This window comes from Panicum virgatum, chromosome 1K, assembly GCF_016808335.1.
Source record: "Panicum virgatum strain AP13 chromosome 1K, P.virgatum_v5, whole genome shotgun sequence".
In the NCBI taxonomy this organism is placed as follows: domain Eukaryota; kingdom Viridiplantae; phylum Streptophyta; class Magnoliopsida; order Poales; family Poaceae; genus Panicum; species Panicum virgatum.
In genome coordinates, this window is record NC_053136.1 from 4,144,932 (window position 1) to 4,169,636 (window position 24,705).

Genomic DNA, 24,705 nt, shown 5'->3' on the forward strand with positions numbered 1-24,705 from the left:
GGACAAGCAATATGAACGTTAACATCTGGAAAACAGAGCAAATGGGAAAGAGTATATATGCTTTTATCAGCTGGATAATCTCAAATACAGTTTATTTGTACCGAATTCGTCGAGAATGTCTGCTCAAGATCCAATGGTTTTGATACATTTCTTACTGGGCTCCCATTTGTTAGGAATTTCCAACTGAATTTTTTTACTGTACTAGTTGGCAATCGAATCCAAAACAAACTTTATAAAAAAAAATCTCTGTAATGAGTACTACCTGCTACTCTGCTTGCATATCCGGTTCAGCTGCTCTGCTATGCATGCCCCACTGTCGTGCAGAGCCGTTGCTTCACATTTTATTTCTTATTTGAAGTGCAAATTTCGCCGTCCCTATCGAACACAATCGGTAAATCAAAGATAAACAAATAAATGATGCTTTCATGTGGCACTGCGTGGACAAAGTTCAAGGGAGTTAAGGAGATGGCTATTGTTGGCTCCCCCTGGAATTGCTCCAATCGCATCAGCAGTTATAACTTATAACACCAAAATATCAGTAAATATCAAACACATAAATAGAAGAACACTGATAAAGACGATGCGTCGAAGTTGACTGCGTCTTTTCAAACACCGAAAAAGCAACCAGATGGGTAACACAAGGGCACCAGTCCAGATATAAAGCTAGTCTTATAAGTTTCATAGAACGCACCTCAGAAAGATAAAACTTTTTAATTACTTTGAAATGAGAAGATTCTACATTGGATCCCAGTTCAAGATTCAGAAACACCCAAAGATTCAGAACCATAAACAAAATGCAAACCACGTATGAAATATGAATGGTCGATCTCAATTCTCAACCCTACTCTTGGCCTCGTTCACAGTTCGTAGGCAGGTGCTGAAGTTGAAGAGCTAGGCAGCTAGCAAAATGTCAATTGCTGTGTACATGGTGTGTTCAACATAACAAACCACCCTGGGTTCCTACAGTCTAGTGTGTACTCTATGTTTCTCAGATTACTGCACTAGTAGTCGACTGATTTGGAGCATATTTAAAAATAAAACTGAAGCTGTTATAAAAAAATTTCCTCATTGGATGACCAATTGTTAGTGGTCCCGTGCAACTCCTGTACCCTTAAGCTTGGTCGTGCTAGAAGAATTTTACAGTACAAACATCAGTGGGCAATGGGGGGGGGGGGGGGGGGATTCAGAGCAAGGATCTGAATTTGGTCAAGGCAGATCCCTGTACTTGACAACATCAATCTTGTCCAAATCATACTCCTTGCAGATCCTTGAAATGGTATCACAGTCCAAACCTTCATCCAAGTTTCTCCTTTCAAGGAACCCATCGAGCCTTTTTGATGGCCGCAACTTCTGTTCAATGAATATGAAAATGCATTAGAAAATAGCAGTAACTGAAATCTAACAAACTTATTTAAATAATTTTAAGATCATCTATTAGAACCACATTCCAACCACTCTTTGTCCCACCTCTCTTAGAGAACATGTATCGAAGAGATATATATATGCACCAAATATGACTAGATTACTATAGTTATTAAAGACAGAACTAAAAAGGTTTGTTTACCCTTGATTGTGGTTTCATTTTATAACGAATTGGGAACTGATGCAGCCACATGTCATCTTAGCTTGATACTAAAGAGGGCAAATTTTGAGTACTTTGGGTAATATATTCCTAAAAAGAATAGTTTGGATAATAGTAAAACAAGTACAGGTAAGAATGCTACACCAAATTCTCAGGCTCTATGAAACTCATGAAAAGAAGTATAAATCTTAAGAACAACAAAGCCTTCAGCACCAAGCACAAACTTGGTAGGCGGTAAAGTAAAATCTTTGTGAGAGAGAAATCTCAGGGTCTGTTGCGGTAAAAGAAGTGCCAAGTTTAGCTTCCAGCAGCAAAATTATGACATTACGCGACAGAAAAATTTAGGTTTCCCATGATGGATTCGTATCAACAACAACAACAACAACATAGACTTTTTTCCCAAGCAAGTTGGGGTAGGCTAGAGATGAAATCCGAAAGAAATAAGTTCAAGGTTCAGGCACATTGATAGCTAGTCTCCAAACGCTCCTATCCAAAGCTATATCTTTAGAGATATTCCAATCCTTAAGGTCTCTCTTAACCGACTCATCTCACGTCAGTTTAGGTCTACCTCTACCCCTCTTTACATTGTCGACCCGCTCAAGAACCCCATTATTCACCGGCGCCTCAGGAGGCCTTCGTTGGACATGTCCAAACCATCTCAGCCGATGCTAGGTAAGTTTCTCCTCAATTGGTGCCACTCCAACCCTATCCCGAATAACTTCGTTCCAGACTCTATCCCTCCTTGTGTGCCCGCAAAACCACCGCAACATCCGCATCTCTGCTACACTCAGTTGCCAACATTCAGCACCGTATAGCATCGCCGGACGAATTGATGTCCTATAGAATTTGCCTTTTAGCTTTTGTGGCACCCTCTTGTCACAAAGGATGCCAGAAGCTTGCCGCCATTTCAACCAGCCAGCTGAAATTCTATGCCTAACATCTTCATCAATGTCGTCATCCTTTTGTAGCACCGATCCTAAATACCGAAAAGTATCCTTCTGGACCACCACTTGTCCATCTAGACTAACGTCTCCCCCCTCATGCCTAGTCGCGCTGAAATCGCACATCATGTACTCGGTTTTGGTCCTACTAAGTCTGAACCCTTTCGACTCTAACATGCGTCTCCACAGCTCTAACTTCCTATTAACCCCTGCCCTACTCTCGTCAACTAGCACCACATCATCAGCAAAGAGCATACACCAAGGGATCTCACCTTGTATATCCCTTGTGACCTCATCCATCACTAAAGCAAATAAATAAGGGCTCAATGCTGACCCCTGGTGTAGGCCTATGTTAATAGGAAAGTCAGTGGTGTTGCCATCACATGTCCGGAACAATGTTTTCAAATCGGCTGGTCGGTCCTGGTCGCCTAGGGACCGACCAGGCGATTAATCGCGATTAGTCGACGACCAGGTCGACCTGGTCGAGCCTGGTCGTTCCCTAATCGTCCATATGTCTACATGTTCAGTATATACTATATAGTGTATATATAATTATATATATACAATATAGTATACAGCAAGCAATTCTGCAGGTTTTGGTGACTTACTTTTGATATTTGCTCTCCAAAACTCCAGCTTCTTGTCCAAAACTCCATATTCTTCTTGCTGAATCCCTGCTGCTGAAACAAAAAAATGAAGTTGTTAGGAGAAAGTGAGAAACCTTCATGCTGCTGCTGCCCTGGTCGAGAAATGCCCTGGTCGACCGACTAATCGCGATTAGTGGACGACTAATCGGACGACTAGGTTTCTGGTCGCTCTGGTCGGGTCGGTGGTGCTGGTCGGACTTGGAGAACCGACCTGGGCGATTAATCGCGATTAATCGCGATTAATCGCGATTAATCGCGATTAATCGGATGACTTGAAAACATGGCCGGACAAACATCGTCGCATCCTTGTACATATCCTTAATGAGGGTAATGTACTTAGTTGGGACTTTGTGCTTCTCCAAGGCCCACCACATGATATTTCTCGGTACTTTGTCATATGCCTTCTCAAGGTCAATGAAGACCATGTGCAAGTCCTTCTTATGTTCCCTATATCTCTCCATCAATTGTCGTATTAAGAAAATCGCCTCCATGGTTGACCTTCCAGGCATGAACCCAAATTGGTTTTGGGTCACACTTGTCACTCTTCTTAGGCGATGCTCGATAACCCTCTCCCAAAGCTTCATCGTATGGCTCATCAGCTTAATCCCACGGTAGTTAGTACAACTTTGAACATCACCCTTGTTTTTGAAGATAGGTACTAATATACTTCTCCATTCTTCCGGCATCTTGTTTGACCGAAAAATGAGATTAAAAAACTTAGTTAACCATACTATTGCTCTATCTCCTAGGCATCTCCACACCTCAATGGGGATACCATCAGGACCCATCGATTTACCTCCCTTCATCCTCTTCAAAGCCTCCCCGATCTCTACCTCCTGAATTCTCCTCACAAAACGTCTGTTGGTATCGTCAAAAGAGTCATCTAACTCAAGGGTAGGGCTCTCACTCTCCCCATTAAACAACTTGTCGAAGTACTCTCTCCATCTATCCATGATCTCATCATCCTTCACTAGCAGTCGATCTGTCTCATCCTTAATGCATTTGATTTGGTTGATGTCCCTTGTCTTCCGCTCGCGGATCCTAGCCATCCTATAAATGTCCTTCTCCCCTTCTTTCGTGCCTAGCCGCTGATACAGGTCATCATACGCCTTACCTTTTGCTACATTCACAGCTCGCTTTGCAACCTTCTTCGCTAATTTATAGCTCTCGATGTTGGCTGCACTCTTGTCAAGGTGGAGACGCTTGAAACACTCCTTCTTCTCCTTAATAGCCCTTTGCATCTCGTCATTCCACCACCAGGTGTCTTTCCCCTCATGTTTGCCTCCCCTACTCACGCCAAACACCTCTGAGGCCACCTTCCGAACACATGTTGCCATCTTTAGCCACATGTCATCTGCGTCTTCTCCTTCCCAAGGCCCCTCACATAGCATCCTTTCCTTAAACGCTTGTGCCGCTTCCCCTCTAAGCTTCCACCACTTTGTTCTCGCAATCTTGGCACGTTTGTCCCGGTGGACACGTACCCGAAGACGAAAGTCCGCCACCACAAGCTTGTGTTGAGGGACAACACACTCCCCAGGTATCACCTTACAATCTAAGCAATCACGTCTATCCTCCCTCCTAGCAAGGATAAAGTCGATCTGGCTCGAATGTTGTCCACTACGAAACGTCACAAGATGGGATTCCCTCTTCTTAAACACGGTATTCGCTATCAACAAGTCATAGGCTAATGCGAAGTTCAACACATCCTCCCCCTCTTGACTCCTGCTACCATACCCAAAACCCCCGTGCACTCGCTCGAACCCTACATTAGTCGCACCCACATGGCCGTTGAGATCTCCTCCTATGAAGAGTTTCTCGCTGGTAGGCACGGTACTAACCATGCTATCTAGATCTTCCCAGAACTGCATCTTGGTGCTCTCACTAAGGCCTACCTAAGGGGCCTAGGCACTGATCACATTCAAAACCGAATCTCCAACTACCAACCGGATTAGGATAATCCGATCGCCTTGCCTTCTAACCTCTACGACTCCATCCTTAAGGCTCCTATCAATCAAGATGCCTACACCATTCCTACCCGGAGTTGCTCCCGTGTACCAAAGCTTGAAGCCAGTATCCTCAACCTCCTTCGCCTTCTGGCCCTTCCATTTAGTCTCCTGAACGCATAGAATATTTACACGCCTCCTAATTGCTACATCAACTAGCTCTCGCAACTTACCCGTTAGGGACCCTACGTTCCAGCTATCTATACGAATCCTAATTGGCTCGGCTAGCTTCCTTACCCTTCGCACCCGTCGAGGGAAGTGCGAAGACCCTTGCTCATTTTTCACTACACCCGGCCGTAGATGTAGCGCGCCATTCAGGTGACGACCCGACCCTTGCTCACTTATCATCGTACCCAGGTCATGATACGACGCGCCCTTGGGGGGATGGCGACCCGGCCCTTGCCCATTTATCACCACACCCGGGTTCCGATGTAGCGCGTCGCTAAGAGGGTTCCGCCCCAACGAGTTTCTTGTGGGTTTCAAATCCATTAGAGTGGCTATTTTTATGCTGGTTTGCCAAAACCTAACGCAACCCTCCTCCTTTATCCGGGCTTGGGACCGGCTATGCTGAGACGACTCAGGAGAGAGAGTCTTCCAGTCAACATAGGCGGAGTTCCATGATGGATTCGTATGAATCTATAAATTCATTAGAAAAAACATTTAAGAGGCATTGAACACATCTAAAAAGGTGGCTCACGGGGAACATTTGATATAACACACTCACTACAGCCAGATCAATCAAGCAGTGTAAGAGGCTACCATGGCAGCTTTTGACAACTGCTTCATTGAAAGTTTATCCTAGGGCCATCCAAAATGGTCACAATAGGTTAGGTGATTGGACCTCGGTTTACTATTATTCTTGAGGTATCTGATGTATATGGTTAGTATGCTCCATTTGTAATGCAAGATTTGATTCCATTCAGGAAACACTACACATACTGAGATGTGCAAGGTATTACTGGAGCAGAAAACACTTAAGTTCAATGTACAGGTAAATTCTCAAAAGACAATCAAATTTGGAGTTGTAGTTGTCCATTAGATTGTCTCATTGCAAAACTGACCCAAGGATATAACAATCTGTCTTGCTCATTCAGAGTTAGGGCAACTTACCGAAGGAGAATACCGGGCATTTTCATTAGGGTTACCATCCTTTCCTGAACCAATCTCCTTCTCAAGAACTTCCCATTGATCTGAGCAGTCCGAAACTAGCAACTGGAGCCTCTCACTTCCCTATACCAAAATAAAAATCAGGCAAACCTAAAAAATAAAATAAAATAAACTCAATTGTGTTATCATCACGATGTTTAACTAACATAATAAAGTGGTACACTGAAAAAATTGCAGCCAATGTAAAATATTTCCCAATTTTCTACCCTACAGGACTAGTCGCCACCAAGATTTACAGGGGATCTTTCTTTTTGCAAATGGGAAAGGGTAACTCACCATACACAAATACAAATTTACAGAAATTTGAATGATTGAAAGAGTAATGAATACCACAACACTGACACTAAGCAGCAAAAATGACTTAAGACTAAGTGGACGACTTCACAAACCTGTAGAGCTCTCCAATGAGAATAAGCACGAAATAATACCCAAAAGAATGGTATGTTTGGTAAAGGTAGTACCTACAATTGAATAAATCAAGTATCAGACAGTTGCACCATGTCATAGCCAATAGAGTTAATACCAGTTGTACAAATATGTAAATTTGCAAGGTGCACCGTATAATTAACATTATAATTTTTTAAGTAATGTGCCATAATGCAGAACACAATAAAAGTAAAAAAAATCTAAACTAATAATATATGCAGAGAACATTTGAATCATCCAACTGACAGCATTGTTATGAATTGCTAGTTGACACCACCCCCAAAACAAGTAACTGCAAACCTACCATGAAAACACTAGTAACTGGAAGCAAACAAACTGAGCCATAAAGAAATTTCTTGTGAACTGACGCACCCCTGGTCATCATGAAACAATCCACAAGCAAAAGTGTCAGAAAATATAAAAATTAGACTAGACAATGTGCTAGTGTGTGTTGAAGGGCATCAAGCATTCACCTAACAGCAATATGCCGCAACCTTCGACGCACAAGACGAGAATTTATGCTGCAGTAAGAATTTGTGATTTAGAATTTTAGAGGCATAAATACAAATGAAGGTGAGTATGTTAAAAATTGCTGGCCAGCTGTGCTGAAACCTGGCAGTTAGAAGACTTTAACAAGAGATGCATGGTAATACTAGTTCCATAGTGATTCTTAGTGTTTTTTAGGGCAGTGATTATTAAATCTCACCAGTTAGCTTCTAAATCACATCAAACAAATGATGTGGTACTGCATACATGAGGGAACACAGTTACAAACAAAGACTGAAGAAAAATAGATATTACAAATGACTCATTTCTTGGCTCTTGGGGTCATATAACCTTGCATGCAAAAAGAGCATAGTATCCTTACAAACAGGAAAGCATAAGTAAGCACGGAAGTGAAATTTTAACATACACTAACTCTATTGTACCAAAATAATGACGAGTTCTCCTCAGCTTACAAAAAAGGTGTATGAACACGCTAAAAACCTTGAAATGCAAATAAAGCAGTAACTCACAACTACAATTTTCAAACAGTTCACAGAGAAACACAGAAGCTAGGACAGTTCAAGTTTCAAATTGCAAATACTTATAGATAGCTAATCCATCTATTTGTCTAACATATGTAAGTTATGTCCATAGAATGGAAAGAATTGTATTGTAAATTAAAGTTGCAAGAATTGAACTCTAAAACCAAGAAAATTAAAGGGCATTTAAGACATGTTCATCAGGCACATCCTACAAGATGCCGAAACTAATATAAGTATGCTAAACTTTCAGTTGCTGGTTTGCATGCAGTTGTGAACATGTAACATATCATAACGATTACCCAAGATATGTACTTTGCTACTTAAATGTGTGCTTTCTTTGTTTTCCTGCTCAATGTACTTTGCTAGTTTTTTCCATTGGGGGCAATGTATGTGTGCTACTGTTATAATGTATGGTAATTGCACTAACAACAGATACTATACAATGAAATCCACAAAACCTGAGGAAGATTCTAGTACAGGGCACATTAATTCGACAAGTAAACTCACAAGCGCCAGCACCTTCCTACCATTTGGACAACAGAAAACAAAATAAAACGACAAACATATAGAGCTATTGGCGCACGTTATGCTTCAGGCAAGGCAAACAGAAATGCAGGTGATTATCAACATAGCTCACCTCGCCGGATGCACGATCTCGAGCGCGCCTACATCCTTGGTCACGGACTTCAACAGCACCTCCGACGGCCGCACCCGCGAGAGCAGCTTCAGCCCGAAGCTACACCAGAACAGAACAAGAGCGGAAGGCGCGTAAGCCCGACAGCGAGACTCATTTCGCCATTTCCGAATCCACGGAGCCCCAATCCAAGCCCAGTGTTAAACCCACACCCACGTCCAACTGACCTGTGGATCCGGCTCTTCATCGACCCCTCCGGCGCGCTCCCGAACCCGATCCACGCCCGGTTCATCTGCGCATCGGAGCCAATCCATCAGAAAACCCCGCCCAAAACCCAAATGCAGGGCCGACTGCAACAACCGGCACGGGCGTGCGTGGGGGTGGGTCCGAGCACCTTGTCTGCGACGAAGTCAACGACGGACTCGGCCTTCTCCGGCGCCGTGCGCCCCCCGGAGGTGATGCCGCGCCAGAGGTCCCTCAGCGTCGGCGGCGGAGGCGGGTGGGCGCCATCGCCGGCGGGCGCCGCGGCGGCGCGCGGGCGGGCGAAGCACCAGGCGCGGCCTTTGACGGGGAAGACGACGACGCGGGCCTGCATCGCGCGGCGAGGTGGGAGACGGCGTGGGGGCGGTGGTGGCGACTCCTGCCGAGGCGGAGGCGGAGGCGGAGCGCACTGACTCGGAGAAGGAGGCGGCGGTGGTGGGGACGGGGAGTCAGTGAGCCGAGGAGAGACGGCTTCGTTTGGCCCAAGCGGCCCCGATGGGCCGCCGAGCGGAGCGAGCGCGTTTGAGCCGTTGGATGGGGAACGAAGGGCAAGATGAAAATTTTTGCAAGATTTGTACGCATACAGGTCGCTATCCGTACCATCGTCACGCACCGGCATGTACGGATGTACCATTCGCAACAGTTGGGGCAGTAGAATTAGGAATTGCTTGATAATGTTTGGTTTCCTGATAGTATCCTTGTATCTTGCTACACTTTTCCCAAGTACTCTATACATGATGAGTTTTTTTTTTTTGGCAAGCCTCGTCTGAAGTGTGCCCAACAAATTGTTAACTACAAAAACTTAGCAAAGTTTGCTTAACTATAAGTACTTGCCTGACTTTGATGGTTTGCCACACATCTCCGCCACAGCAAGGGGTCACAGCAAAGCATCGACGACCATCAGCCACAGATACCAACAGGGGGTAACAAACTAAACAAGGATACGGTAAACAGGGTAACATTCACAGAATTTACAGAGTTTCGTCAGGACGGGGCACGGGTCGGCAAATGCAGCCGGCGAATGTCTGAATGTTTGCTGCTGAATCCTCTCCTGACGAGGTCAGAGGGAAAGTAGATGACTACTAACTAGCAAGGGAATGCTCAGAGGGCAGGTCTGGCGTTTACATGTCACGGCCTAAGCAATCAGTCATTCTTATCAGGCTTCATCGAATATGGGTCTGGAGTCACTTGCGGAGACACCGCTGGAGATTCTGCGGTCAGATCAGGACCCTTGCCTAGAATCCCACCACCTTCGGTTGAGTCTGGCTCCGGAACCTCTTGCTGTGTCACAACTGGAGAAGCCGGAGTCAAGTCAGGTTGCTTCTCCAGGGTCCCTGCGTCACCGGTTGAATCTAACTCAGGGACCCCCTGTGGTGCCGCAACTGGAGAAGCTGGAGTGAGGTCAGGCTGCTTCTTCAGGATCCCTACAATACCAGTTGAATCTGGCTTGGGAGTCTCTTCTGGAGCTGCTCCTGGAGAACCCCCAATCTCCTGTGGAACCTCCACTGGAGGGGCTGGAGTCCCTTGCTCAGTCTCAGCTGCGGTAGATGGTGGAGCCTCAGCCGGAATGCCTGGTGTTGCCACTGCATCAGCTGGACGTGCTTGCCTGCGACGTGGCCTCAAATACTTCATGCAGAATGCATCGACGTCCTCCTTGTAGTTCTTCCTCACGAAGTTCTCCAGGCACTTGAGGTAGGAGAAATCTGAACGGGATCCATCCGTCGAGACCACAAAGAAGCATCGAGTATCCTGGAAAGTTTGGTGCTTGTCGACCTGTCAAGGGCCATGAGGAAATTACCAACCATGATTCCAAAATTAGACTTTGGTATTTCTGATATGGCATATTAGATAAATGATCACGTAGTAAATGCAGAACCCAAAAGTAACATGAGAAACCATACCATTATATAGTCGATTGCACCAGACACCTTTGATTGCTTTTCAGGGTGGTTCTCAAGAACTTTCTCCTGTATGAACTTTTCATCTTCAGGCTGAAGTCTAACACCGTCACTGAAAAAATTAAGACAGATAAAATAAAATTTTACATTGTCTAATAGAAACTTAAAACTTAACTGTATATTATGAAGCACATAAAATGAGCCAGTAATTTGAGTTATTTTACCATGCTTCGCGGGATATCCTTCTGATACGCATCAAAATGGGTTCAACTTCTTTTATCATGTTTTTCTCCTCAGTTGTTAGTTCGAACCGTTGTCTTGGTGGAGGTGGGCCCCTCTCATCTAGTCTCCTTGGGGGCCTCCCAGAATTGTTTCTTTGGCCACTCCAATTACCAGATGTGCCACCCCATCCATCTGATTTCCAGCCTTCGTTGTTACCAGAATCAGTTGTCTCATTCCATTTACCTTGTGAGTTCTCAGCAGGGGTAGCAGCATTCCAGCCATCCCATGAATCTGATTGCTTCGCATCTGCATTACCCGCTGGTGTTGCAGCTGGATTACCCCAGGAATCCTCTGCAGCAGAAGTCTGGACCTTTTGTGCTCCATTTTCCCAGGAATCATTCAGTGTGTTGTTATTCTGGATTGCCATATTACCCCACGAATCTTGCTGTGAATTGGTGCCCGTTAGAGCTTTTTTGTCCAAGGAATCCTCCTGCATGTTATTATTGTCAGCTGCACTCTTACCCCAGGAATCCTGTAGTGCATCAGTTTTCTCCCATGACTTTCCATTTGATTTCCCTGTACTCCATGGATCAGATTCTTTCAGGGCTTCCGAATGCTCATGAGTCCCCATATTATCTCTGTTGCCCCAACTGGATCCTCCATCAGACTTGGTATTTGATCTTCCAACTCCCTTGCCAGTATTCCAAGCATTGTTTGATGGGGACATAGCCATGTTATCCCAGGAATCGTCAGCATTTGCCCTCTTCCGTTTGTAAGTGCTGACCCGCTCCGCCCATTGACTCTCACCACCATGTGACTTCTTTTTTTCTTTGTCGTTGCCCCACGAGTCCTGATCTACATTCAAGGTCTGCTCATTCCAACTGCTGGGCTGCTCCTGCCAGTTGCCATGGCCACCATCAGACTTCTTTTTGTCCCACATGTTGCTTGACGGTGGCGTTGTCTTCTTACACCAAGAGACTTGGTCCACATCCATCTCCTGTAACTTGGAAGAGCATTTTTGCTTCTCCCAGGCACTATCACCTCCATCTCCTTTCTGTTTGTCCCACGCATTTTCTGATGCTGATGCTGGCATGTTGCCCCATGGACCATGGTCCTCAGGAGTGCTGGACTTCTCCCAGTTATTATCACCTGCACTTGATTCCACTCTAGCACCCTTATCAGCCCAAGTATCAGTTTCAGCTTGTTCTCCATTTGTCTGCTTCTCAGTGCCCCAACCTCCCCAATCAGTGGAATTGTTCTCCACCACTGCATGCACATCCCAGCATGAATTATCTTGGTCGAGTGGTTTGGTAGCTGCTGCTGCTCCATTGCACCAACCTCCCCAGTCACCCGAATCATTACCAGCACTTCCATTTTGTTCCCAACTCGAGTTCATTGTTGCACCATTTTCCCATGAGCTGCCCTTCTGAATATCACGCTCTTCAAAATTATCCTCAAAGGTGAGCTTACCAAGGATCCCATCTGGTTCAGGCGATAAGCATACATCATCCACTGCATTTTCTGCTACAAGGTAGTCAACATCATCCAAGAACGTGTATCCTGCCTTTTCTTGGTCGGTCCTGACCAAGGCTAAGAAATCATAGAGCCCATCACCATACTCTTTATTGCTTTTCAGCTGCAACAAAGAAATCAAAACGTCTTAGTGAAATTTCCATATGGTTAGCCCATATAACCCAGCAGAGGTTTCTAGTGACATCAAAAACATTTTGGCCCTTATTAGATATGGGCTCAATCTTCACTACTAATATAAGCTGTAAGTTCTGGTCGTGAAGAGTAGCATACCTGATTTTCGTTCCAAAGAATCTCAAATGATGAACCAGTTCCTATCGCGGCGTGCTTGCCCCATGAGCACGATGAAACCACACATCCCAATGAATCAGACTCACATTTTTCCGCAGCCTTCTCAAAGCATTTCATAGGAGTCTAACAAAATGAAATATGCTCTGTGAGAACACATAAATGTATGATTTATTTTATTGAATATGGAAAAGATATTTCAAGTACAAACTTACAAACAAAGTGGACACTGTGAAAGGCACTTGAACTTTTAGTGAACGGAAGGTTGCCTTATAGCCACCAGTATTGAACCCATATAAGTTTCCAGTGCATGTCATACTGTTTGCCACAAGTATCAAATGGTCCTTGAGAACTCCTTTAGCAACCATTTTTACAGTAGTTGAAAGCCGCTGCACAAATAAGCAAGCATTCTTAACATCGTTGTGAATGATGCAAAACTGATAAGAAAAGAGATCTCACTGTAATAAGTATTATATAACACTTGGGCTAACTGGATGTGAATTGCAACATAAAGTACCGGGTCGCCACACGCCTCAGAATATCTAATCTCTATATACAATTCTTGAACTAAAAGAGGGCCAGGGAGCGTGGACACGTCGCGCGCAATTCCCGACCATCGGATCGGCCAAGTGGACGGCCTAGATCGTGTTTCCCAGCCATTTTACAAAAAATCCCTTGAACTTTAGAGTAATCAACCCGCGGTCCGGCCTCCTCTCTTAGGAAATTTTGCGAGAAAGCACTCAACTTTTCTCGAAATCAACCGGCAGTCCAACAATCCAAGTTTAGGGAAATTGCAAAGAAAACCTTAAGTTTTCATAAAATCAAAGCGTCGTCCTGGTCCTCTCATGATTTTTTTAGAAAAAATCCTCGGATTTTAATTAAATCAAACCACAACCCATTCTATCCGTTACTTCTACACGGGCAACATTATACGTACAATTTGAACATCAAAACACGTTGGAATCAAAAGTTGCTCAACATAGAATTTTATCAAGAAATAAAAAACTACAACTTTATTATAGAGTAAATTTTAAAATTCAAAACGCTTTCGCAATTCGTTTGCACAAATGCTGACATGCAACCCGTTGTACCTACAATTTGGACACCAAAACGTCTTCAAATCAAAAAATGATCAATATAGAAGTTGCCTAGAATTTCAAAATCTACGACTTTACTATATATCAAAGTTTTGTAAATTCAAAACGTTTTCATAATTCGTTCAGCATCTTATTTTGCTAAAAATATAATATTGTACCACCATTCTTCTATGGCTTCTCATGCTACATCCACAATAACACGTCATATTTTAATATAACCACTACTTCCTTAAAAATAACATGTTTATTAATTGCAACATGATTTCACAAATACATTAAGTTTCTGACTAATTGTGCTCCGCCCTCCCTAATAAATATGGCAACAAATGTCATAGCTCCATTTCGATACCCAAAATAATATACTACATAACAATAGCGTCACCATAATAGAATACTCAAAATATATACCAAGTGCAACAGCAGGCTACAGACCATGACACCTAAGCGAAAATAACGAAATGATGGATTTATCTTAACTATGTTGCTTAAAAAAAACTACTGCTAAAGTCCGCATCAACTACACTAGGACGCGAGATACGGGCCCTGCGCGACAAAGCCACAGGCTTTTCTAGTATATGTGCTATTTATGATCAACTACAATAGATAGACGTTAATCTTAAAACAAAACAAGATCTACCAACAAATTATGCTTGCCCAATTGGCCACACGAAATAGTACTAGTAGATTCATCAGAAAAAAATGCTATTTATACATTTTCCTAATGTACCATAAATTCTGTCAAATTTGCATTCTAGACTTCTAGTGATGATCAACTTAGGGAAACCACAAAAAAGATCACAGATGGGAAGAAGAGGCAGTCCTACCCAGTGTTTGTAATGCTATTCACCATGCAGTGAACCCTAACTGAATCAACTCTGCAGTTTTTACTAAGAAACACAGGAAATTAGGTCACAAACCTGTACAACTTGATCAAAGGCACATGAGATGCCAAGAAGTTCTCTCACTTGTTGAATACCATAAGGAATAGACCTTCTTGTGTCAATGAGATTAAGGACAGGTATGCAGGCATCCATTGTTGTTCTCCAGGCATCACCATTGTGTACAGCTTCATCTTTTTCTACAATGATTTCTAATGCTGGCTCGCCCTTTGGTGTCTTCCGTGTGTTCTTTACCCAAGAGGTCGCATCCGATTCAACCCAGACGATTTTAGCTGCTTGAATACGAGGGTCACCTGCAGAGCAAATGAGCAGAATCACTCTTCATTAGCAAGAGACTAATCGGTACAACATCCATTTATTACTATAATTATACGCAGATGGTAGTAAGATTGACTCATTCTCTGCAAAATGTAAGATATCTAGTAGGTCAATGGGTGCATATACATCTCATCGGAATAAGGTAGGTTCCGTGTATCTGAGTAGATAAACACCAAAAGGAACATTAGAAGCCAAAATTGGGAATTTTGTGATTCTCGTTCTTCAGTGAGTGAAATCAGAATTCACTGATTGTAGAGACACCGTGTGTTTAACAAACAGATTGTAATTTTCATTGTAAGTTTTCTAGTTAACAAAGAGAGGTAAAACAACCTTAACAAATTCAACAGATTTTGCAGAGTTCACAACTCAGAGTGCCATATTCTGAAAGGGGGGGGAGTAGTGTTTCTGCTGCCTAATACTCGAGCGATTTTGCCAAGTTGCTTTCGCATGCTGCCTGCATACCTCATAACCATGAACTGGAACTCAGGACACAAGCCAAAAGTTTTGAACTGCAGAAAAGGGACCATATGACTAGAAATATAGAAACATAGTCCATCAGAAACAATTGCTCTTGGATCAAAGATGTTTATTGCCAGAGGATATAAAGCCAAAGTTCATGTTCTATGAATGTTCCAGCGTTAATAGAAATAAACAACCTCGATCCATTGGAAATGATAAGTACAATACAATCAAGATAACAATCATACCATTCCCCAACAGGTATCAACTAAACAACCTCCATATCCTATATATGTGCCGGCATTGTGAAAACAAAATTAGGCTCAAAGCTTTCCTTCCAAAAAGATATGAACAAGAACAATGAACTTATATTTCAATAGGGTTAAGGGTAATTGGAAGATATTCAGTAATTTTTTAGGAAGAAGCTTAGTTTGTAGAACTCACTGTACCTTTTATAATTGTATCCAAAAGCACTGAACACACAGAGTCAGCTATCACATTTACTGCTCTCTCAACAGATTCAGATAATATGGTGTTGTCATCAGAGAAAGAGAACTGCACACATGGAATCATATGTAGGTATCCATCAACTGGATTCTGTCCGAATGAACAATCACTGCAAAGGATTCAATCGAAACCCTTAAGATTAACTCTAATTAATATAAGAAATAAAAGATCATGTCACAATTAATAGCAACGAGCCATTAAAAGCTCTAGAGAGAAAAGACCGTGCCTCAGCCCTAAGGAGTATCAACTCTCTGCTATAAACAAGACCAAACCCAATCCACTGAAGGTACTAGGAAGCAAATTAAGATTAGATACAATGCAACTAACAAAAGATGGTTTGTTTCAACTTTAAGTATACTTAAGTTGTTTAAGCATGTTCTTGTATGATTGTTATAGTCTTATAGAACAGATAAGCTCACACCCAACTAACAAAAGGCAGATTCAGAAAATATCTGATTTTCATGCTTCTAATGCTAAGCTGTTATAGCATCACTTCCCCTTCTTTTTTGCTAATTATAGGATCATGAATTCAATAGAGTTTTAATCTTTACGCAAAAATAATGAGATAGCTCCATTTCCAACACAGACTGAAATTATATTTCTCATGTGCTGCAGGAGTACGTCTTTCTGATTATATCTTATATGTCCACTTTACACAATCTAATTCAGAGGATCTGTGTGTGAAATGTAGTAAAAAGAGTTAGAACGCCCCACCTAGCCAACCCGACCATAAAACCCAGGTGTTATAGTGGGAGGGGTGGGGGCTTTTATCCTCAGTCCAACATTCCCCCTACTGCGTGCGAGCCGGGCGAGCCGCGGGGCTGTGCCACCTGTCCGGTCTCAGCACTTCGGTCTCAGCGAACGCAGCCAGGGAAATCGCGCAGCGGAAATGCGTGGCCGGGAGGGATCGAACCCAGGACCTCGGCTCTGGTACCAAGTTAGAACGCCCCACCTAGCCAACCCGACCATAAAACCCAGGTGTTATAGTGGGAGGGGTGGGGGCTTTTATCCTCAGTCCAACAAAAAGTATGTAGGATGTCACCCCTCATCAAATCACCTCCCTATACCCTGACCATTCCCCTTCAAATGGAATAGAAGTGGGCTGCAATTATATTTGTTAGCTGGGACTCCAACTCGGGGCCCTTGTCTATGACACCATAATGGGTTTCATAAGGTTCACCCAGAAGATTGTGCAAACAAGTTGGTAACACTAAGGCATCACCAATATCCCATAGCCAGTAATAATACTCTAACAGAAGGCAATCTAAACAAATCCTGGACGTCATATTTTGGGTTGAACAGGTGAAAGGCTAACGCTCGCAAGATATAGTAGGAAATAAAGAAAAAAAAAATACCATGTAGCGAAAGTGATCTTTCTGAGAAGGTGGCAAAGATGTCCTTTCTTCTTTCCATATCTCCCAGAAACTTCTTCGCATTTTTGGAGAATGTCTTGAGTATTAATGTTTATCCTTTCTAACTGTGCCTGCAAGAGAGACATTCACATATTTTTCAGTAACAGTTTGTGTGAGAAAAGCCAGAATACATCATATACCTTGTCTAGGTGAATATGGCCTACAAGACTTGGGGCAGCTTCAGATGTTCCATCTAAATTTATCTGCTTCTGATGCCTGAAAATACCATCAACATATTTTTGGTGTTTAGCCCTACTGACTCAAAAAAATCACAAAAGGATGCACCAAATGCGAAAGCATCCTATATGGCTATATCTATTCCCACTTTAAGAATAGTCATACCATTCATTTAACTACTTTGACTAGACCAGATAATGAACTAGCCTATTTAGTTTTCTCATAACAATCTCTTGCAGGCCTGTCTAACCCAGCTGCAGTTGCATACCTAATAAACAGTCAAATGCTAAGTTGACCTGTTAATTTGCATAGCATTGCACAAACTAATGGGGAAATCAGGGGGATTAAGGAATCTTGACATTACTGCTTATTTGAAAATGGGAAATAAACATCCAACTCCAAGTGACTTTGACAGCTTTGTTTTATGGATACTTACTCAATGCAGATATCAGTAGCACAATCTGCTATTGTGACTCTCCTAAGACAACTTTGTACTGTAAGAGCAGCCCGTTCCTTGCAGAACTTCTTGGGACAAGAGCAGTCATTCAAAAACAGGATAACTTTCCGATCTTTCATATCATTTTTGTAGCCAGTTTTAGCCTGAAGTGTTTCCTGTTACGGATAAGATAATACAATAAACTTGTTAAGCATTAACAACTACAAGATCCTTCAGTTAAAATGCCAAGAATGTTTATAACATTACACCTTCATTAACTCCCACGAAGCATTGTTACTCTGAGACGAATCCAAGACAGCCTTGTATGCAGGGTTCGAGATAGCTGTGGCGGCTAAGACACCCACAGGTTCACCAGGAGGTAAGGCACTTGGAAAATCTGTCTCATCATCTTCCTTGTACTTAAGCTGTATGATTGAATTGCTGCAGGTGTTCCTCACAGTTCCATCATAGCATATAACTACATCCCGCAAGATGGCCATTAAATTCTTGAACAGAGTTCCAGGTTCTGTCAACCCTCTTGAGGAGCGGACCATAGCTTCTCTTGTGGATATAGCATGTATTAACTCTTCATAAGGATTGAGACCATGAAAATAAGAACTTTGCACAAGACCATAAGCCTCTGGGGGGTGCTCATCTCCACTGTCTGAGTGTTTATTCACAAAACTTGAGAAGCAATCCTCTACCAGGCGGCTTGAGTATAGCTTTCCATCACTATAAAGTTGTAGTCCAACAAAACCCAGTTGTTGAACTACTTTTGACATCGCAGATTCTTTTTTAGGATCAATCAGTAACCCCAAATTAGAGCACTTAACGACAAAATCTGAAATCTGCTGTTTGACACTCTTCAGATTGTTTTCAACACGCATCTCTACAAATTGACTTTTAGAGAATCTTGATTGTTCAAGGATGATAGACTGTTTCTGAATGTTTTTCTGTCCGTCTTCCAATATAGCCTTAGGAACATTAAAATCTCTCAGGCTTACACTAAAACCCTCGAGAAGTAAAAATTCCATAAACAGTGGCTGCAACACATTGAGAAATTGCAGTGCCTCTCTCGGACCCTTCTCGGAAAGAAGGGACGACACCAAATCAGTGAATGAATCGTGAACATATTCTTTGTCAAGATCCAGCTTTATAACAGTACTGTCCCTGACTAAGTGTGTTTTTCCTTGGCAAGTCAACTTAGCAGGTAATGCACCTTGCACTATTTGTGTGATTGTCCAAGCTGGAATCGACTTGATTACAGCAGGAGGCGGAAGTGAAAATGGTATGAACATTGCCAGCTGATTTGCTAATTCTTTGTTTAACATGGTTCTGGAAGACATGAGCTTCATAGCAACCAGACTGTCATTACCTAGCTGGAGATTAACCATGCCACTGTGTGAACTAATCAATTGTTTTTCCACACTGAAAAGCTCCAGGGCTTCAGCTTTTGCAGCAAGTGACTGTGGATAATATATGTGGACACAGTCACCATCGAAGTCGGCTGAAAAGGGACCACAAATGAGAGGATTGATTTTGACTGTATGATCGTCATGCACATATGCATAAAAGGCCTGGAGAGAGTGCTTGTGAGTACTGGGTGGTCTATTAAGAAAAACGACATCCCCATCAACTATCCTCCTCCTGATCGTTTGGCCAACTTTGAGTGTGGTATGCCCCTTCGATCCTACAGTGATGGCATAGTTTGCTTGACCATCTCTGTAAGTCAAACAAAGTCCTTTGTCAACCACATCTTGCAGCCTGTTGATGTTGATGTCAGTTACTTGTTCCTCAAAAGTAATTCTTTTTGCCACTTCAGACGGAAGCCCTATGACATCCACACCAATGTACGGATCTCCAGTAAGAACACTGCGTGATGAGAAACCTGACCCTTTGCTGATAAATAATGTCCTCATTCTTTCCAACCACTGTTTTGTTGACAATGCAGCTGAATCGGTGCCAACAGCAAATCGTGTATTGTCTTGGGGACCCTTCAAAACAAGATATGGAATTTATCATTGAGAATAAAGAAACACAATACTGTTAGAAATTAAAAGGTTGATCAGAAATAAATACAAGCGGCACTAAATATCGATCAACACAAGAAGGTACTGCAAAACTGCAGGGTTTTGTGTAGTTCCAGATGTTCAACAGATTTAGACTTTGTTTGCCATAAATCATCTACGTCTAGATCCTGTCACATACCCTTGTAGTGCCCCTTAGATGGATGTATTTTCCAATAGCAAGTTGTAGTTCACATGATTCATCTTCATGTGACTCGAAGTTTGGGGAACCAGATCTTGATCTTTTTATCTGCTCTATCTTTTGAAGCACCTTCTTCAACAAAGCTATTGAAATATCCTGATACGAAACGGATAGGACATCAGACAATTAAATCAGTAGGTAAAACAACGAGTTTACCAGGTAAGTTGACTAGAAGACTCACATAGGACATGATGCTCTGCCCATCAGTAAACTCTGGAATATAGAGACAGTTTGGGGGTACTGGTAGGTATTTCATCACATACCCAGACTGAACCGTGTATCCCCGTGCAGCTAGCTTTTTCCTAGTATCATCTGGAACCTTCTTCAGTATATTCAGAGCCTAACAGATAGCAAAGGAGTGAATCAGTGTGTTGTTCAAACAACCTGGGTTTCACCAGAGCTACCAAACAAGTCTCAAAAACAAACTGTATGGGAATATCACCTCTTCTGGAAGCAATGGCCTGTGGCGCGAGCTTCCGCCATAATGATGTCCATATTTATCAAGGAAGTTCCATGAGCGTTCGGTCATATGTTTCCTTGGCGGCGCTCTCAACTCTAACCGAATTGCACCATCTGTTGTCTTGATTTCTTTCAAAGACAGTGCTGGAAGATCCTATAAGAAACAAGTTCTGATATACTCAGTAAACATGAGTGAACTCATCCAGACTATACATGTGTCAACAATCGCATATTGGCACCAGACCAGCAGTAATCAGGGTTGTAAATTAGAAGCCATCCACTAATCAACAAGGACATATGACTATACTTCACTGCTAGTGTTATGTTTGTCAGCTATATTGAAGTTAGTTATTCAGGAAATATTGTCAGATTAATCACACTTCATCCCAATGTGACATGGCATCTACTGAACTAAAAATCATTCCAGTTCGAATATCCAGTTATGTTTTCTTTCTCAAAAATAATAACATCCAAATCAAAAGCTTCATTGCAAAATTACCCACCATGCACTTATTAACTAGACTTCAAGAACATGAAGAAGATGTGCAAATGAGAACACTGGGTCAGCACAAATATGCCAATTGCACAAGCTACGATGTCTCCAGCATCGGTAAACACCAAATGGACTATATTATTCAGATCACAGAGCTAGGTAGTTGAATTTGAAACATTGATATACTTGGTTTCAGCTTGGGCATTTATTTCCACATCTTTACATATAGCAGTAACCAGTCCAACAATTTCTATTTACTTCAAGGCAAAAGAAAAAAGAGGATGATTTCAGCGTGTACCCGGCAATAGAAGCATGCTGTTGCTAAACCATTTTCCTTTCCCTTGTTTTGCTTAACCTGCAAATGTGAAATGGTTCTCATAAAAAGTAAGCCAAAGTTAAGCATCAAAGTATAACAGATAGGCCCCAAACAAATCACGGTGACAGGTATTAGGAAATTACAAAGTAAAGTTGCATTGTTTTGGTCTCCAAGTACCTTCCCTTTCTTTATCCGAAGGCACTTCAAACATATCAAGCTCAATAGTTGCCTCAGTTCACTGACATGACAAGGATGGTATATGGGTACAGGTAGCTCAATGTACCCAAAATGCCCTATATAAGAAGAGAAACATATTTGTTAAACAAGAAAATGGTAGTCTCGCTATCTAGAGCACAGTGTGTTAAGGAGATAATGAATGAAAAGCCATGGCGCACCTTCGCATTTGTCATTTTCCGAGGCGCCACAAGCTTCGCATTTTCCAGCTTCAAGGGGCAACCCAAGGAATGGATTTGCAAGCTGACTAGGATGGGTGACTGGGCAATCGTTTATAGAGTAGGTGCACTGCAGAAACAAACAAAATAGCATCTGAGACATCTTTTAAAAAAAGAAACATATAACAGAAAAAATAAATCTGGGAATGTCGCAGAATAGATCTCTGCATGACTGTCCATCAAACAACAAATGTGCATAAAAGGATGGGGGTTCCAAATACATTGCGATGGGAAGATAAATGCAACATTGATTAATTTTGTCATTGAGATATGCACTGACAAAATTGGTCAGTAACTCATCCACATTAGGGCATTTCTCTATTATCCTACCCAGGGTTTTTAAGGCGACGCCTAGGCGTCGCCTAGGCAACAAGGCTGTTCCCCATCGCCTTGCTTAAGGCTCGCCTTAGGGCTCCCCATCGCCTCGCCTCGCCTTACCGCTTTAAAAACCTTGATCCTACCTCCAAATATGAAGACACATCTCTGTCTCTGTCTCTCCACTAGAAAGACATTACCATGGAAAGGCCAAACTAACAGTGCTAATCTTTCATACATCTTAGTACGCTAGAATTGCTGATAAAAGCACCAGCGAAGGAGAACTTACAATCTCTTCTTCCGTGGAGAGGCTAAGTTTAATGCTCTTTATAGCACCTTCGGCGACCAGTATCGCCGACTGATCCTCCTCCATCTCTCTGAAACCAGTAAGCGCACAAAAGGCGCCACGTGCACTGTTAGCTAAACAGAGAAAAAAAAAAGAAGAAGGCGAGAACATCAACAAACTAAAACGGCCTATTTGTCCATGCTGCCCCAAACGAAATGCAAATCCACACGAATCCAGAAATGCAGGGGAGATCAAACGAGGCAGGTAAATGAGGCAGGACCTCTGTGCGCAATCGCATGACAAAACCGCACAAAACTTGGCGGCCCTCGGCCCGAACAGCCGCAGCAAGCTCGTACAAACCGTGGCGAGAATGATGCATCCCAGCAAAACTCACACGAAAACACCAAAGCAGAGTGATCAGATCTCCCGGCACCATTCTCATGCCTCGGCGCCCTCCACCAACCCAAAAAAAAAACATTTTTCCAACAAAACACATGAAAACTCTGAGAAAAGGGGGGGGGGGCAAAACCCCACGGTACAGTAGCGCCCCCAAAACCCCCATTCCCAGGGGCACCGCCCGCGCAATCCCCGGTCGCCGGACCCCGACCCCATCCCGCATTGCGCAGTTACGACCGCGATTCGGCTCCCCCCGGGCGTCAATCACACCCCGCACTCACCAGGACGCGCCGCCCCTCGCCGGCGCCGCCCGCCCGCCCGCCGTCGCCGTCGACCTCTCCTTCCCCGCCGACGCGGCCGCGCTAAAACCCTAGCCGCCCGCGGGGGGGGGGGGGCGGAGGAGAGGGTTTTTCTGCCTCGCTTCGGAGACGCCGAGGCGGCGATGGCCCCTGTGCGTCCGCGAGGGAGAGGGGAGCGTGGGGGAGGGAGGGGCGGAGGAGCGAGGTGCGAGGAGGTGGACCGTGGACGGGTCAGCCGAGGCGCACAAAAGGAGGCGCCGACGAGCAGGTGCGCACAAAGCTGGCGCGGACCGCGTGGGGCGCCGCGCGTGCCACTGACCGGTGGGGGCACCCGTGGGATGGACCCACATGTCCGTTGCTAGGGTGCCGGGCGCGGCGGGGGTGACCGCAGCCGATTCGGCCCGCAGCTCGCCGTTTGGGAGCCGTGACCGGTGGCGAGCGTTGATGGCCGGAAGTGGAACCACTTCCCGTGGTAAGGTGGGTCTGACACGTAGGTTCAAGACGTTGTATCCTTTTTTTTAGGAGAGTATCCTATTTTAATAATTAATTGTATAATAAAAATATATTATTACTCACTCCGTCCTTAAATATTACTCTCTCTATATTTCTAAAAGAATAACTTAGGTCTGCAGAAGTCAGATAATTTTAAGTTTGACTAAATTTATAAAAAAATTACTAACATTTTTATCTGTCATGACTTAAAAGAAACATCTAGATTTCTTCCCAAACTTTTATCCTATTTTCGATTGTCAATTGCCACCAGCTTGATTCACTCCATGCGGTTGTTTTGCTGGATCATATTTACGCCTTACCATATCACAAGGCCATTAATTGTAGGCAAAATTAGATCTCTCACACTGAAAGATGTCTGTTTTAAAATTTTGCCATTGTACATATTAATACCAGCAAAAGATTCTTCCATTTAGAAATTCACCAATCTATCAACTTTCATGACCTTTACCCGTTTTTCTATTTTTTTTAATTCCACTGCCCCATGGGAAACGATTGTCTCGCCCTTTGTTGGATCGAGTAAAGGCCCAAGCTAGCATTCCGCATTCAGCTGGTCTTGCGGATGGCTTTTTGAACAAGAATGGTAGGAGCTCCAACATTCGAAGGCGGCAAGTTCAAAGAGTGGCAGGTGTATTGGCTACACGCATTAGTTGTTCGGGCGAGTAATGCCGGGGGTAAGACAAGCTAAGCAAACTGGCTATTCATTTCGGTTTTGAGCAGACAGGTATAAGGTAGCAAGTCAAATGGGTCAAATAGTTATGGTAGGCAGAGAGGCAAGAGCATGAAGCAAGCAAGCCGGTAAGCTAGCAGAGCAGGCCCAAGACAAGCAAAGCAAGGAACTCGGTTAAGCCTGGAAAGCCTCTTTACTTTACATGAAAAGATTTGCACCGCCGCCACTCCATCCTGCTCCCGCTGCCGCCTCTGGCTCCACCCTGCTCCCGCCGCCACCTGCTCCTCCCGCTCCCACAGCATCCTGCTA

The 24,705-nt window shown here is 43.4% G+C and overlaps 2 protein-coding genes across 3 annotated transcripts; both read right to left on the reverse strand.

Moving 5' to 3' along the window:
- Positions 1-806: 806 nt before the first annotated feature.
- LOC120652139 (uncharacterized protein C23H3.12c-like) lies at positions 807-9,139 on the reverse strand. The gene is made up of 8 exons (XM_039929907.1): positions 8,823-9,139; positions 8,656-8,720; positions 8,432-8,530; positions 7,240-7,287; positions 7,071-7,140; positions 6,730-6,801; positions 6,284-6,403; positions 807-1,350 (listed from the first exon to the last, which is right to left on the reverse strand). Exons 1-8 carry the CDS (start codon positions 9,021-9,023, stop codon positions 1,207-1,209), a joined length of 819 nt encoding a protein of 272 aa, XP_039785841.1. The 5' UTR covers positions 9,024-9,139; the 3' UTR covers positions 807-1,206.
- Positions 9,140-9,598: 459 nt separating this feature from the next.
- Positions 9,599-23,432, reverse strand: LOC120652010 (DNA-directed RNA polymerase V subunit 1-like). Of its 2 annotated transcripts, XM_039929796.1 has the most exons (19): positions 23,199-23,432; positions 22,525-22,612; positions 21,864-21,990; positions 21,646-21,761; positions 21,451-21,507; positions 20,643-20,813; positions 20,382-20,540; positions 20,141-20,296; positions 18,202-19,926; positions 17,933-18,108; positions 17,460-17,535; positions 17,263-17,390; positions 15,850-16,016; positions 14,642-14,916; positions 12,843-13,016; positions 12,613-12,753; positions 10,812-12,445; positions 10,591-10,699; positions 9,599-10,462 (listed from the first exon to the last, which is right to left on the reverse strand). In XM_039929796.1, the coding sequence occupies exons 2-19, from the start codon at positions 22,606-22,608 to the stop codon at positions 9,833-9,835; spliced, it is 6,105 nt and encodes a 2,034-aa protein (XP_039785730.1). In that variant the 5' UTR covers positions 22,609-22,612; positions 23,199-23,432; the 3' UTR covers positions 9,599-9,832. The 2 variants fall into 2 exon arrangements, with proteins under 2 accessions (XP_039785730.1, XP_039785663.1); XM_039929729.1 differs by having other exon boundaries at positions 21,451-21,761; positions 23,199-23,431.
- Between the last annotated feature and the right edge of the window lie 1,273 nt (positions 23,433-24,705).